Source organism: Onychomys torridus, chromosome 3 (assembly GCF_903995425.1).
Source record: "Onychomys torridus chromosome 3, mOncTor1.1, whole genome shotgun sequence".
Lineage (NCBI taxonomy): Eukaryota > Metazoa > Chordata > Mammalia > Rodentia > Cricetidae > Onychomys > Onychomys torridus.
In genome coordinates, this window is record NC_050445.1 from 35808395 (window position 1) to 35822581 (window position 14187).

At 49.6% G+C, this 14187-nt stretch overlaps 1 protein-coding gene across 1 annotated transcript; it reads left to right on the forward strand.

The window, feature by feature from the left end:
* The first annotated feature begins 1106 nt into the window (after positions 1–1106).
* On the forward strand, positions 1107–13777 carry LOC118580546 (aldo-keto reductase family 1 member B1). The gene is made up of 10 exons (XM_036182341.1): positions 1107–1272; positions 5888–6055; positions 6709–6825; positions 7744–7821; positions 8111–8233; positions 8677–8783; positions 9052–9133; positions 9662–9745; positions 11597–11679; positions 13389–13777. The coding sequence occupies exons 1-10, from the start codon at positions 1207–1209 to the stop codon at positions 13429–13431; spliced, it is 951 nt and encodes a 316-aa protein (XP_036038234.1). The 5' UTR covers positions 1107–1206; the 3' UTR covers positions 13432–13777.
* The last annotated feature ends 410 nt before the right edge of the window (positions 13778–14187 follow it).

Sequence of the window (14187 nt, forward strand, 5' to 3'; positions counted from 1 at the left end):
TCAAATTCTATTATTTAGAGAAAAATTACACCAGAATTTCCCTATGCCAACGTTTTATTTTGTTTTATTTTTTCCTTTTACAAAATTCGAGTGGAAAAATATCTGTTTTTTATAAATTTTCCCTGGGATTGGGGTGGAGGAGTGTCACTTTTTAAAGAGGGCACCGACTGGAAAATCACCAGCAAGGGACTTAGGGAGGTGGGTTCCTGACTCATGACTAAGTTGATGAAGTTGTTCTGTTGCATAATCAGGGGGCGACTGAGCATGACCCAGCAGAAGGAGACAGGCATGAAGCACAGCATTACCAGATGGGTTTGGAAGAGTACCAAAACTGCCTCCGTAGTTTTTGGGGCAACATAGATTATCTTAGGAAAAGTCTGTCTTTCTACCCGACACAACTACTCAATTTACTTTGTACCTCCTAATTCAGAATCATTGCACTGTGAGAGTGGACTTTTCCTTCTATGGGATTCTGCATGTTCAATTTTCTTCCAGTTTGGCCACCTTGCTATACGAGAACCTGCCAATTCAACAATCTTACTTTCCAGAATCATTTGTGCATTCTGGATCAAGTTTATGAGGTTTTGTAACTTCAAAAGTTGCTGGATTTTGTATCGAGGCTTGTTGAACCAAACTGAGCTTGTCCAGACACCGGTGGCGGCAGAAAGCTATACAAAAGGGCAGGGGAAATTTCGTGGTATTCTGCAAAACCGGTTACAAGCATTTTAATCTAAGAAAAAAGCGCACTTACACCGGAAGCCTATCTGCTCCATCAGATTGAAAATAAGACGTGTAGGAGTCCAGAAAAGTGTCATCCTGGGATTGAAAAAGACACAAAACAACTTCTGGACTCTAAAACGAAACCAAATTTTCTTCCCAGTCTCTTTATCTCTCTAGGATGCGCGTTATTTTCGGAACATTCACGCTCTGGTGCTTCCACAGCAGTTAATCACTGCCACGTGAAGCGCAAGCAAAGCAGCTGGAGAATTCCGTGCCGCTAGGACCTCGCGGGAGAAGCATCCTCGCGGACCCCTCAAGGACCGCGGCAGTGACCAATCAGAAGACGCCTTCACTCAGCCGTGCACCAATCGCAGGCCTCCTTTCTGCAGACCGTTGGGGCTATTTAAAGGTGCGCGCCGGAGCCAGCGCCGCACAGTTGCGGGTCGTTCGGGCGTGTGACGTGTAGCAGTAGCAGCAGCCGCAGCCATGGCCTGCCATCTGGAGCTCAACAGCGGCGCCAAGATGCCCACCCTGGGCCTGGGCACCTGGAAGGTAGGTGCACTGAGGGACGCGGCCCGCCACCCGCTTGGGTGGCCCCGAACGGCCTACGCCGAGTGGGGCTTGAGTGCGGGGCCTGTCGTGCCCCAGCGGGGCGTGGTCCCGCCGGTCGGGCTCGGGGGCTAGCGGCGCGAGTCCGCGTGGGCGCCCCAGGTGGAGACACACCCACAGGTACTCGGAGAGGGACAGAGGCTGAGCCCCAAGCTTTGCCCTCAGGCCCCCGTGGCGCTCACGTGTAGGTTGTCCCCACTTGGCCCGGATGTTGCGCTCTGGGGAATGAGCCAGTTGGGCCAATGGGCCTGCGATGATTAAATTAGGAGGCGAGAGTTTGCCAGGAACTCGCCTGTTTCTCTGCCCCCTAAGGCTCTGGGCCCAGCTCCTAACGGGTGCGGAACTCCTCAGAGAATTAATCTGGCTTCCGCATTGCTGGGTACCACCCACTGATAAAGAAGAGGGACCCAGGTGGGACATCTCCAAAACCTCAACACAGAGTAACAGGGTTGAGAAGAGTGCCTGATACATCAGCGTGAGATTCGGGGGGCGGGGGGCGGGGAGCGGGAGAGGAGAGAACAGATAATTCAAAACTAAAAGCAGTAACTGATTTGATTATCTGGCCACCAAGGAACCGGTTTTGGTGGCATTACTGGAGCAGAGAAAAACCCAGTTCTTAAGCTACTTGTAGGGTAGTTGTAGGTATTGTATATGTTACATCCCACCGCTGTGACCTGGATCTTAAAGGAACTTTGAATATGGACCTGGGTAGTAAGCACTTAGACACAATGAGGGATAGAGAAAAATGGGCAGAGTTGAGCTCAGATAGTTTGAAGCAGGACAGAGTTCGTTTGTACCCAAACTAAAGTTAAAATGGATAATGTATATGGTGAATAAGAAGCAGGGTATAGACTTGTCTTTCTCTGAGCGTGTTTCTAGGCCAGTAGATCAGCATATGCAGCTTGTGTTTCCAGAGGGCGGTTGGTGTCTGTAAAGGTGTAATTGAATTACAGCCATACCAGGTTGAATTTCACTCATTGGAATGATGAGAAAAAGGATTTCCTTGCTGTAGTGAACACAGCTACAGGACACAACACATATAGGCACACGTAACTACAGTAAGAAGTTTTGGAAGTAAGACATGACCCACAATATGGGTAGGGTGTTGATACTTTAGTTCTGTCTCATTTCTCTAAAAACCATGGTCATAACTTTGGAGATCAATTCTCAAACACATAAGGAGTAAAAGTTCACAAGTGGGTTGCTGGAGAGCGTGCAACAGCCCCAGAGAGCTGGGGGTTTGTTTAAAATAACATGCATTTGTATGGTTAGATATTTCTGTCCCATCCCACAGCGTCTGGCTGGTATAATGGATCCAGAAATCATGCGTTAGGTTAAGGTGAAGAAATACACCATAGAGGAAACTATGTAGAGAAAATGTCCACTTGTGTTTCTGGGGGCCAGGTGAGGTTGGGGGAAAAGGGTAGAAATGAAATAGATGAGGTTGGTAGAGACTTGTAAATTTCCCTCTTTAGTGGCGCACGCCTTTAATCCCAGCACTCAGGAGGCAGAACCATGCAGATCTCTGTGAGTTCGAGGCCAGCCTGGGCTACCAAGTGAGTTCCAGGAAAAGGCGCAAAGCTACACAGAAAAACAAACAAACAAACAAAAAATCAACGTAATGTTTTCCTTCATAGATGATGAACAGTATAATCATTGTGATGGTCACAGGAGAGGGGGGCATATGGATGCAGTTTCTTGTTCTCGTGGAACCATGTCAGTGGCTCTGGTACCCAGCAGACTAGCAGCAGGACTCTGGTAGTGTATGATCCACTCTTCCCTCTAGGGCCTTCATACCCCCTTTCTCCTCAGAGGTGAGGATTTCAGGCAGTTGGGAGACATTCTTCAGTGGAGTTCCTTCCTGGCTGGCTTGCCTTCCCTCTGGGCAGTAAATACACCCATATGGTCAAGAGGCCTGTAAGACAGAGCTAATCTCTGATACAGACCAGCATGCTGTACTGATAATGTTTTGACCTATTTGAAAATCTTTGTAAGGACATAGCCATTGTCTCTTCCACATGTAGGCTAGGACTGCGGCCAGGAACTGGGGGACAACTGTGTCTCCGTCTTCTTCCAGTTAATGCCCCCCTGTGCCTCCCAACTAGGAGTCTTTTGAGATTCTTTTGGCCTAATTGCACTCCAACCAGATCCTGGTATCTCAGGTGAAACTGCTATATATGTGCACATGCTCTGTAGCCCTTTCGAAGGGTCACACACCATTCTTAAGCTGTGGCAGGTTTTCTTTTCAAGTCTAATGTTTGCCTCTTTGGGGTAGTACTTGCCCCTAGAAGAAAAATGCAAGAGTCTGTCTGCCACTTGCTGAGTTAAAACAAGCTTCCAGTGGCCGCTCTGGGGTCGGGGGAAGAGCTGTGGCCATTGAAATAGGAATTTGGTTTCCTGGTTGCCTGCCAGTGACCAGGCTGTACACCTTAACCTCTCCATCTTCAAGATCAGAAGTAGTCAAACAAATCCTGCCTGTAGGGCCAGTCTTGGATCCACATCTGTTGGGTGGAGCCATGTCTTAAAATCAGGACGGGTTTATTGATTTGTTACAGTAGGGCACATTTTAGTGTTGCCGAACCAGGTTAGGGCTTTCGGCATGGTAGGGCTGGGGGAGGGGTCGTTCCTGAGGGTGAGACTTTATCTCTTGGAATTACTGTGTGTGTTATTGAGCTGTCAGATGAACTTACCCCATCAAAACAAGTGAGGCTGGTTTCTGAGCAACAGTGGAAAGTGCTCTTCGTGGTGACTGTAGGTAGGCTATGGAAGGTGGCACATTGCGATCATTCCGTGGGTTTTCTGACAGAGGCTTGTGGATGTGGCAGACTGAAGTCTGCTTACTAAGCCACCAGGGTTCTGTGTGTGGGGAAGGACACCTCTGGAAGCAGGCTTTCTCCTTGACCTCTTGCCTGTCTAGCTTTTATCTGTCTTTGTCTTCCCATGAAAACATTACACAGATTTTTCTGTGGCTTTTAGTTTGGTCTAGTTGTCTGGCAACCTTGATTAGTGTCGTCTGCCCTCTATCTCTGAGGCACAGAACAGTCAAGTCATAAGCAGATAACAAGCACAGAAGTTATGTCGGGGTGGGCTCATGACGATACCCAGGACAGCCACTGGATTCCCATTTGGAATTAGAAATTAAGGTCACCAGGGTTCAGTCACTCTTGGCCTCATTCTTTCAAGGAGTTACAAGCCTGCATTCTCCCGGCAAAGGGCTCTAGCTGAGGAGGGCCCTCAGCAGGTGCGTGCAGGTCCAGAGATGGAGTCTCATACCCTGGCTCAAGTCGTGTTCCTGTTTATTCATGAGTGGCCATGGCAGTTGTTATTTGGCTTTGCCCATCCTGGGCCTTGTGCCCAGCACTCTGTCCAAAGCCAGGTGCTGCCAAGCCCTAGGCAAGCTCACTACAAAGCAAGCAGAGGGGCCTTTAAGAGAAGAGGCAATGAAAGTGCCGTAATTCCTGGTAAAAGTTCAATATGTGCGTGCCATGAGGCAGAGCTCCAACTCACCTGGCCTCTCTTACATTGGCTTTCTCAGGCAGGGATGCGCTTTCCCCTCACAGCTAATATCAGCCATGGCTATGTCTGGGTGCCCCCGAGAGCCTGTGGTGGGGGAGCCTTCTGCATATGCTGAGATGGTTCTTCAGCCACCCACGGAAGGGTGGAGAAGCCACTGGTGCACTATTAGGTCATCCTGTAGGGAAACAAGAGGCTGCCCAGCAGGGTAGAGGGTAAAGGCAGCCCACACCTCAGAATGGCGCGGCCCCACTGCCAGCAGGTGCTGGTGATGGACTCCTTCTGGCATTCCATGTTTTTCCCCAGACTCTCTTGTTCGTAAGGCTCCAGACAAAATAGATGTTGGCAGCTGCTGGTGGCCCTGGGGAGTTTTCCTTTCACTTGCTGCTGCCCCAGCTCTCCAAAAGGAATGTGCTGTGTTCATTCAGTAGTGTCCCACACAGTGTCTTGCTCAGCTCTCCAGTCTAGGCAGGAGCAGCCAGGAGGTAGTGAACATGGCTGTGCAGTCTGGGGGCTGGTGAAGCGCAGGACCATGCAGGCTCCCCCTGCTGATTGGCCAGGCTTCCCATTTACTTCAGTCTGCTAATACCTCTTGCCGGGCTGTCTCTCCTTGTCCACCTCCTAGACTGGTTCTCATCCACCCAGTCAGCAGCACGAGCTCTTGCTGCATGATAAATACCTAACTATTTCAACGAAATGGTGTCCACCATTACCTGCGATTCCAGCTAGATTGCTTTTGCCTCATTGTCTAGTCCAGGCAGCCTCTGCCTCCAGAGGGATGGGATCATACCTATGTCCCAGGCTTCCAGCAATCTGTGCTGCTAGCAAGTGGCTGTCAGGCTCTGCCAAGGTGAAGTAATGAGCCAGTCATTACACCTTGGTCCTCCTTCCTGGGGGCTGACTGTGGAATGCTACCACACGAATGTGTGATGGCCGAACCAGAGCCTGATCCAGGACCGCTGGTTCCATTGCTTTTTGTTGGCCTATTGCAGACTCTGCCCCGTTTTGTTTTGTTCATAATCTCATGGTTTATATTCCTTTCCAGTCCCCTCCTGGGCAGGTGACTGAGGCCGTGAAGTTTGCCATTGACTTTGGGTACCGCCACATTGACTGCGCCCAGGTATACCAGAATGAGAAGGAGGTGGGGGTGGCCCTCCAGGAGAAACTCAAGGAGCAGGTGGTAAAGCGCCAGGAGCTCTTCATCGTCAGCAAGGTACCGACCTGTCAGGATCCTGGGGTCCGATTCCACGGGGGGGGGGGGGGCACGGACACCTAGCTGCCAGTCAGGTCCACACTTACCATGATGGCAGTTAGCTCTGGGTAGATGATTCTTCCATGTCCAGCTCAAGCCCACAGGGGGACCTGTTGCTTGTCTTCCGCCTATATATCTCTCTGTTAGACCTGTACAGAGTCCTGTGCTGATGAGACTGGTTGGGGGTTGACTCTTCCTTTTTAAGGAGTTTCTTTAGGGACAGAACTTAGTTCCCCTTTGTAGACAGGGTTTCACTGCTGGCCTGTAATTTTAGCCAGAGGCTGTGGGTGCACAAAGGAGCTTAGACTGATTGGAGGGTGAGGCTGCTCCATGTGAAGCAGCCTGGCAGGGAAGTAGACCTTGAGCATGTGGTTAGCACCTTCGGTTCTGTAGTTCTGCCTTGATTGGTCTTTGTGAGGTAGGTGTCCTAGACCTGACCATCCCCCTTGCCTTTGGAAAGTTGGGGTCCACGGTATGAACTGGGAACTCTCCAGCCACTGCTAGTGTCATGGTTATGGGAAGAGGAGTGTGTCCTCTGCCTTGGAGCTGCATGGCTCCCAGCCAGGAAGAGGCATCTGTGTGGCAGGGATAAGATGTACCTTTGCTGGCTCCAGCTGTGGTGCACGTTCCACGACAAGAGCATGGTGAAAGGAGCCTGCCAGAAGACGCTCAGCGACCTGCAGCTGGACTACCTGGACCTCTACCTTATTCACTGGCCAACAGGCTTCAAGGTAAGGGCAGGGCTTCATCTTCCTTATCAGCACATGATCGGTGGTTGTTTTCTTGCCTCCGCTCCTGGGGGCATGGGCCTTGGACCGGCATCAGGATCATTACCCATAATGTATTAGAAACCAGCCTCTTGCCTTTCCTGCACCATCTGAACTGCTGTGACTCACATGCACGCTTTGCAGCTTGGGGAGGGAGCATCACTGTTCTCACTTGGTGCTTCCAGAACTTAAAACTGGTGATGGCTATGGCTACTGTGGCTACTGTTGTTCCTGCTGCACACAGCTGTGGGTGCTGCCCTTCCTCCTCCAGGCGTGTGCACGCAGTGCTCATCCATTTGAGTCTCTACGCCCATTGCTTGTCACTCTCCTTTGTGTAAATACACAGTCACAGCCTGGGGCTTTGCACTGCAGAACTCAGAACCACTACATTTTCTGCCTCCATCCCCTGGCTTGTTTTTCTGCGTGGTTACCCAGATTGAAAGGTTATGGGTTTTATCTAACTGCAGCTCTATTTTAGCTCACTGTGGTAACTTAGGGCCTGAGGGACTTGATTTTCACCTTTTTTTATTGTTGTTTGTTTTATGACAGGCAGGCAAACCATGGGCAGGGTGATAGTTTTAAAGGCCTGAGGGCCAGCTGAGACGTGGGTCCCTGAGTTTCCCAGCCTCGAGCACCTTCCGTGTCTATATCTCTTCCCTGTGGCAGGAGTAGTCACAGACTTGAGCATGTCCGAATCTCTGTCTGACAGCCTCAGCGCTCCAGTCATGACAGGGACCTCCACTGGGTCACTGTCTGGTTTCCTTTCCATGCTGGCTGCCAGACCTGCCTCTCACCACCGTCTGCAGCGTGATGCTGCAGATGAATGGCTCTGTGAAGAAGGGTTACCGATCACTTTGCATGTGTGTTCATTGTTAATGACAGCCTGGGCCTGATTATTTCCCGCTGGACGCATCAGGAAATGTGATTCCCAGTGACACCGATTTTGTGGACACTTGGACGGTAAGATGACTCGGGCTGAGACCCTTCCTTTATTTATTGCTGGTATCCTCCTATTCTTGCACGTGAGCCAGATATGAGCGGTCTGGTCTGCTCTGCCGCCTCTTACCGTGTCTAAATCATTCTGCCTCCATGGTTGTCTGTTTAGTCTCCTGAAAGGCAGTCCAGCTTTTGAAAGCTGGCTGTGCATGGGGAGGACACAGTCTGTCAAGCTTCTGGACACAAACTGGCTTCTAGTCCCTGTTCTTTTGGGATTCATTTAGCACCCAGATAGATCTCTTCTTCTTTTTAGGCCATGGAACAGCTGGTGGATGAAGGTTTGGTGAAATCGATTGGTGTCTCCAACTTCAACCCTCTTCAGATTGAGAGGATCTTAAACAAACCTGGCTTAAAATATAAGCCTGCAGTTAACCAGGTGAGCCTCCCCCAGGGAGGATGCTGGCATGCCATTTGATCAGCTAGTCCTGGCTTTACCTGTGGTCCACATCACCCAGGGAATCCTGAGATCTGATTTATCACAACAGTCAGGCACATCTGGGAGTGGAAGCTTTGCAGGGATAGGACTTAAGGCTAGCCAGCAAAGATGTAGCCTCTGACGTGAGCAGTGGGCAGCTAGGGAGATCTGCCAGCTTATCAGTTGGTAAGTGGCCAAGGCCAGAGAACGCCTTAAAGGTTTATGGCTGTAGAGCATTGGTAACAAAATCATTATTCTTAATGTGAAGGCCACCAGCTGGGACATGTAGAGTTGTTACAGCTTATCTGGGAGGCGGACATTTCTGTGTGGGGAGAGAGGGGAACTTGACCACGTCACATTAACTGTGTCTACTGCCACAGTCAACCTTCCTGCCTATGTTGCAGATCGAGTGCCACCCGTATCTAACTCAGGAGAAGCTGATTGAGTACTGCCACTCCAAAGGCATCGTGGTAACTGCGTACAGCCCCCTTGGCTCTCCTGACAGGCCCTGGTGAGCTTCCATGGGGTCGCTGTTGGAAATTAGAAATGACTGAGAGCAGTGATTGAATGTCACAGAATGCTGCTGTGCAGCCGTGCAGACCTTCTCTGGGAGGTTGATGAACCTCTTGTACAAAGGTTCAGCAGGTGGGTCATGACCCACCCTCAGTCCAGGAGCCTGTCAACCACCCAGAGGTCAAAGGGAGGGTCAGGGCTAGTGTGGCCAGCTGCCTTGAGTGGCAGTAGTGAAGAATATTGATCTCACAGTCTCTCTGTTCCAGGGCCAAGCCAGAAGACCCTTCTCTCCTGGAGGACCCCCGGATTAAGGCAATTGCATCCAAGTACAATAAAACTACAGCCCAGGTATGGCCACTTTAGGTACTCGAGACTGTTGCCTGAACTCTACTCCTGGTGGTCCCTGTTAGTCAAGAGTAGAGGGAGCAGAGCCCATGAAGTCCTCTCTGGAAGTGTGGTTTGCATTCCTAGAATGCAATATTAAGGACACAGATCTGGGTTTAAATGGATTAATTTCCATGTAGTCTTGGAATAATAGTTTCTGCCCTTGCTGTCTTTAGACATTGACACAGCATTTACTAGTGTTTGTGAAAGTTCATCCCAGGACAAATAGAAGAGCCCTTACTATCTGCAGTGTGGGAGATAATCTTTCTTCAGTGGGTAGTGTGACTCCCAGGCAGTGAGTTACTTTGGCTTTGTGATATGCCTGGAGCCATCGATGGAGCAGGACTCTAGAGTCAGATTTGAACTTGATTCAGCCCTGACTGGTGGGTGTCACTAGATGTCTCTGAATCTCTTTACCTGTGCAGTTGTGGACTGTGAGATGATAACTCAGTGCCTGGTATGTGTATACACTCAGCACCTCTGGACCCACAGGTGCTGATCCGGTTCCCCATACAAAGGAACTTGGTGGTGATCCCCAAGTCTGTGACACCAGCACGAATTGCTGAGAACTTGAAGGTAAGATCCCAGCTGGCAGACTTGGCTTCCCTCCATTATATATAGGGGTGGAGGTCTCAGGTTCCTCTTCTTCCCCAGCTATGTGGTTTTGACTGAACTCACATACAATTCCCATTTTGAGAGCTATTGTGAAGCTTAAGTTCTTGATGCACACACAACACTTCATAGTGCCAGGTTCCAGGGTAAGTGCTTGGGAACTGTTGCTAGGCTAGTGGTGAGTTTGTGGACTGCTAGGCCTTCTAGGATACATGCCTACCCACTAACTGTGAAGTCATGCCTAAGTAGTCATGAACAGGGCTTGGCAATGTCTGGGCACTAGGAGTGTGGACATTCAGACTCCACCACCACCACCCTCCCTCACTGCCATTGCCCTGAAGCTCAGTTTACCAGGTGAGAGGGCTGGCTGGGAGAAGAGCAGGACAGTCCTGGTGTCCCATAAGCCTCTGTCCTGTCTAAGCAGAGGGACGCTCTGCTGAGGTCTGGTTCAAAGTGTGGCAGCACCAAGAAGCGTAGCTCTTCAGCAGTTAGCCCCATCGGCCATGGTTAGGTGCTTCTGGTGACATAACAACTAGTCATACCTCCTCCTCGACCATGACCATGACCCTCAGTGTGCAAAGATGTGGGAAGAAAGGCCTGTCCTGCTAGAGATGGTTAGCCACTCACCTCATATTTCATTTCTGAAGTATTAGAAAAGGTAGATGACATATCTCAAAATACTAACCTGGTGTTTTTGTTTTTTCCATCTTCCTGTGCATTCTTTGCATGTTTTTCCATGGCTGTAACCATAAGAATCTTGTCCTGCACATTCTGTGATCAGGAGCCAAGTAGAATGGGTTGTCTGGGTGTGGGTCCATTTCTAAGCCCCAGCACTGCCAACGGCCATCTGGCCTAACTGTCTACATGCCCACCTTATACCCTAAACTCTTCTCTTATATTCTATTGTGGGGTATCTACCAGAGAAGACTACTTGGACATGGGGTTAAGCAAAAAGAATCTTCACTAGCCAGCCCACAACTACACTAAGTGTTCAGAATTCTAATGTAGCCCAATGCCTTTCTCAGGGTGAGTTTTTAAGCACAAAACTACATCCTAGGTTGACACACTTCAGTTACAGGAATAGTTGTCAGGAAGCAGAACTACAGAAGGCAGAAAACAAGGTTAGTACATCTAGAGACTTTTCCAGAACTACAGACTTTGATGGACTAGACTTTGTTTTGGCTGGTGGTTGGTGCTGTCTATGTGCTGAGTTTTATGGCCTGAATGGTACTTCCATCATGGAGTCAGTTGTGCTAAGGTCTGGGGGCCTATTACATATTCCTGTATTCTTTTGTCTTTATGGAGGTGATGCCATTATCCCAATCTGACTGTCTGTCCAAACCTTAGGTATTTTCTTAGGCCATCTCACATACTAGCTCCACAAGGCATTATCCTTCAGTGCCCCAGATGGAATGGGAATGCATTGCTGGTGCCTCTAGACAGCCTGATGGTTTTGTTTCATCTCACACAGCACTTCACAGAATACTGGGTATTCCAGCTGTTGAAACACCTTCCTCTGCTTCATGGTGAATGGAAGCAGACGGGCTACTCATTAAAATTTCCCCTGGTGCTTATCACAGTGGAATGCCTTAGTGTGACAAGAATGAACAGTGCCCTCTGTGCTTGGAAATTCTGGAAGGGAAAGGCCTTTTCAGATAGAGCCAGAAGTGTGTGCATCTTGTGGAGAGTAATTAACAGTCTTGTTGAAGTTGCATTTCCTGCCCTGCCCTCTGCACTCCAGGCAGTGGGAGCCATCTGAACATCACGGTATTGTCTGCTCTCGTTGCTTTTTTTCCTTCCTTGTTTGTGTGTAAGGTCTTTGACTTCGAGCTGAGCAAGGAGGATATGACCACCCTACTCAGCTACAACAGGAACTGGAGGGTGTGTGCCTTGATGAGGTGAGTGAGTCAGTGTGCCAACGGTTCGATGTCACCCAATATTGTAGAGTAAGAGGCTTCTCTTCAGGCCCCAGAGGGCTCTCCTTGCAGCCCACTCTGCTGTCATACAGACCTTGTTCTGATCCATGCAGAGCAGGTAGCACCGCAGGAACCCAGAGGAGAGCCGCCAAAAGCCCTGTCCAGTCTCTTCCTCCTGCCTAGAGCACAGCTGGCCCAGCCTTGACATTACAGTTGCTTTTCTGAACTCAGATGACCCCAGGGGCTCATCTGGTGCCCACTTTCCTATGATAATGATGTGACTTAATTGACTTAATGACCCTAAAAGTTTGGTAGGAAGACGGTTGCTGTTCTCAGGGCCGCCCTGGTTGTGACACCAAATAGCCCTATGACTCAAGAATGCCACTCAGTCACCAAAGACCCTTCTGCTTTACCTTTGCTGGTTTCTTTCTTTCTTTTTTTTTTTTTTTTTTAAGATTTATTTATTTATTATGTATAAAGAAGAGGGCGCCAGATCTCATTACAGATGGTTGTGAGCCACCATGTGGATGCTGGGAATTGAACTCAGCACCTCTGGAAGAGCAGACGGTGCTCTTAACCTCTGAGCCTTCTCTCCAGGCCCCTCTCACCTTCCCTCTGAAATGGGGTTTGGACTCCAAGTCCCTGGGAACTTCTAATCTCTGGGGTACTAGAGAGGTGGCTTAGCTGTTGAGAGCACTGCCTGGCCTTGGCTACAGGCCAGCCCCTCCCTTGGTTCCTGCAGCAGATCATTTTGTTCCAGATGACAAGGAAGTGCCCTCTCCTCTCTCCTGGGAGCAGCTGCTGTTTAACTTGCCCTTCAGGATTCAGCTTCCTACAGCTTTTTTCCTTTTGGTTTTTCGAGACAGGGTTTCTCTGTGTAGCTTTGCGCCTTCCATGGAACTCACTTGGTAGCCCAGGCTGGCCTTGAACTCACAGAGATCCACCTGCCTCTGCCTCCCGAGTGCTGGGATTAAAGGCGTGCGCCGCCACCACCCGGCAGCTTTCGACAGCCTTTAAATCCTTCTGTTGCCTCATTATCTCTGCTCTTTTTGTCCTGTGTTCAGGGTGATCAGATGAGGTGTGTGTGTGTCCCATGCCTTAGGAGTTGGAGGCAGAAAGATCTGAAATTCAAGGTCATCCTTGGCTATTAGTGTTTGAGGCCAGCCTGACTACATACACCAAGCCTTGTCTTTAAAACCAACAGGAAGATGATATGATGTGATGTGATCCTGCCAGCTAGTCTGTGTTCCTAGGAGGCAAGAATCAGGTCTTGATGCCCAGTGTGCCCCCAGGCCTAGTGCTGGTGCAATCTGTCACAGGCCTGCCAGTTCATGACATTAGGAGCCCAGAGGCTGCGTAGCTATCTCGCTGTGTGTGTGATCAGAAGACTCTTAGGACTGGCTTGGTGCCTCTGAGGCTCAGCTCACGATGAGACATCATTTCTCTGTGTGGTGACTTATTACAGTCAAAATCTTCCTTGAGAGCTGGCAAGATAGTTGGGTTTATTGAGGCATTTGGAACCAATCCTGATGAACAGTTATATGCCCAGGACCGAAATGGTAGAAGAGAACTGACTCATACGAGTTGTTCTTTGACCTCTAACATGGCCCTGGAGTATGCACACCCACACCCCTGCAGTAGATAAGTAAGGGAAGGCAGTTTTTGAGTGTCCATGTGTTCTTTCCTGACAGCTGTGCTAAACACAAGGATTACCCCTTCCATGCGGAAGTCTGAAGCTGTGGATGCCTGCTCTACCCCAAGTGATTCGCACCTGTTCTTCTTGCTTCATCTGTCCTGAGAGGTGTCATGTGGCCTGTGTCCCTCTGCACTGGTGGAGCCTTGCCCATCAGACCACGAGGGTCTCTGGAGAGCAGTGTCAGCAGCCGAGGGGTTTTCTTGAGCCTATTTTGGCCTTTCTTCTTACCCACCTGGGGAACATTTAACACAGTACCCTTTCCAACCAAAGAGAAGCAAGATTTGTAGTTCAAGCAGTGCACTAACAGTTAGGTTTTTAGTGCTTAGAACTGTAGTCCTTTGGGTCAGACTTCTCCTTACCTCAAATAAAAATTGCTTTTGTGAATTTGGTGATGTTCCATTTTGTTCTTGTTCTGTGAACAGTAGACACCTTTTGTCCCATTCCCAGCCTGCCCTCCCTGAGTACCCAAGCACAGACTGGTGTGCTGTGAACAAAATGAGGACCCGCACCCTAGCACTTTACCACTTAATGTTAGGGTTGTTAGGGTGGTGGGTCGCACCCTGGCTACACTCTAGTGACATGGTGAGCTTAAACATGGTGTCAGGACCTTGCCTCTGGAGACTGAGCAGTCTGGTCAGGTTATACCCAGGGATTTTTAAAAGTTTACAAGGTTTCTGGGCAAGTGTTGCTGCAGCCAGGGCTTTCTGCTAGGGCAAAAAGTCACTGGATGTCACATTTTACTTGGGTGGTCCTCCTCCCTATGAAGGAAAATCAAAAGGCAGCTCTGCCTGAGG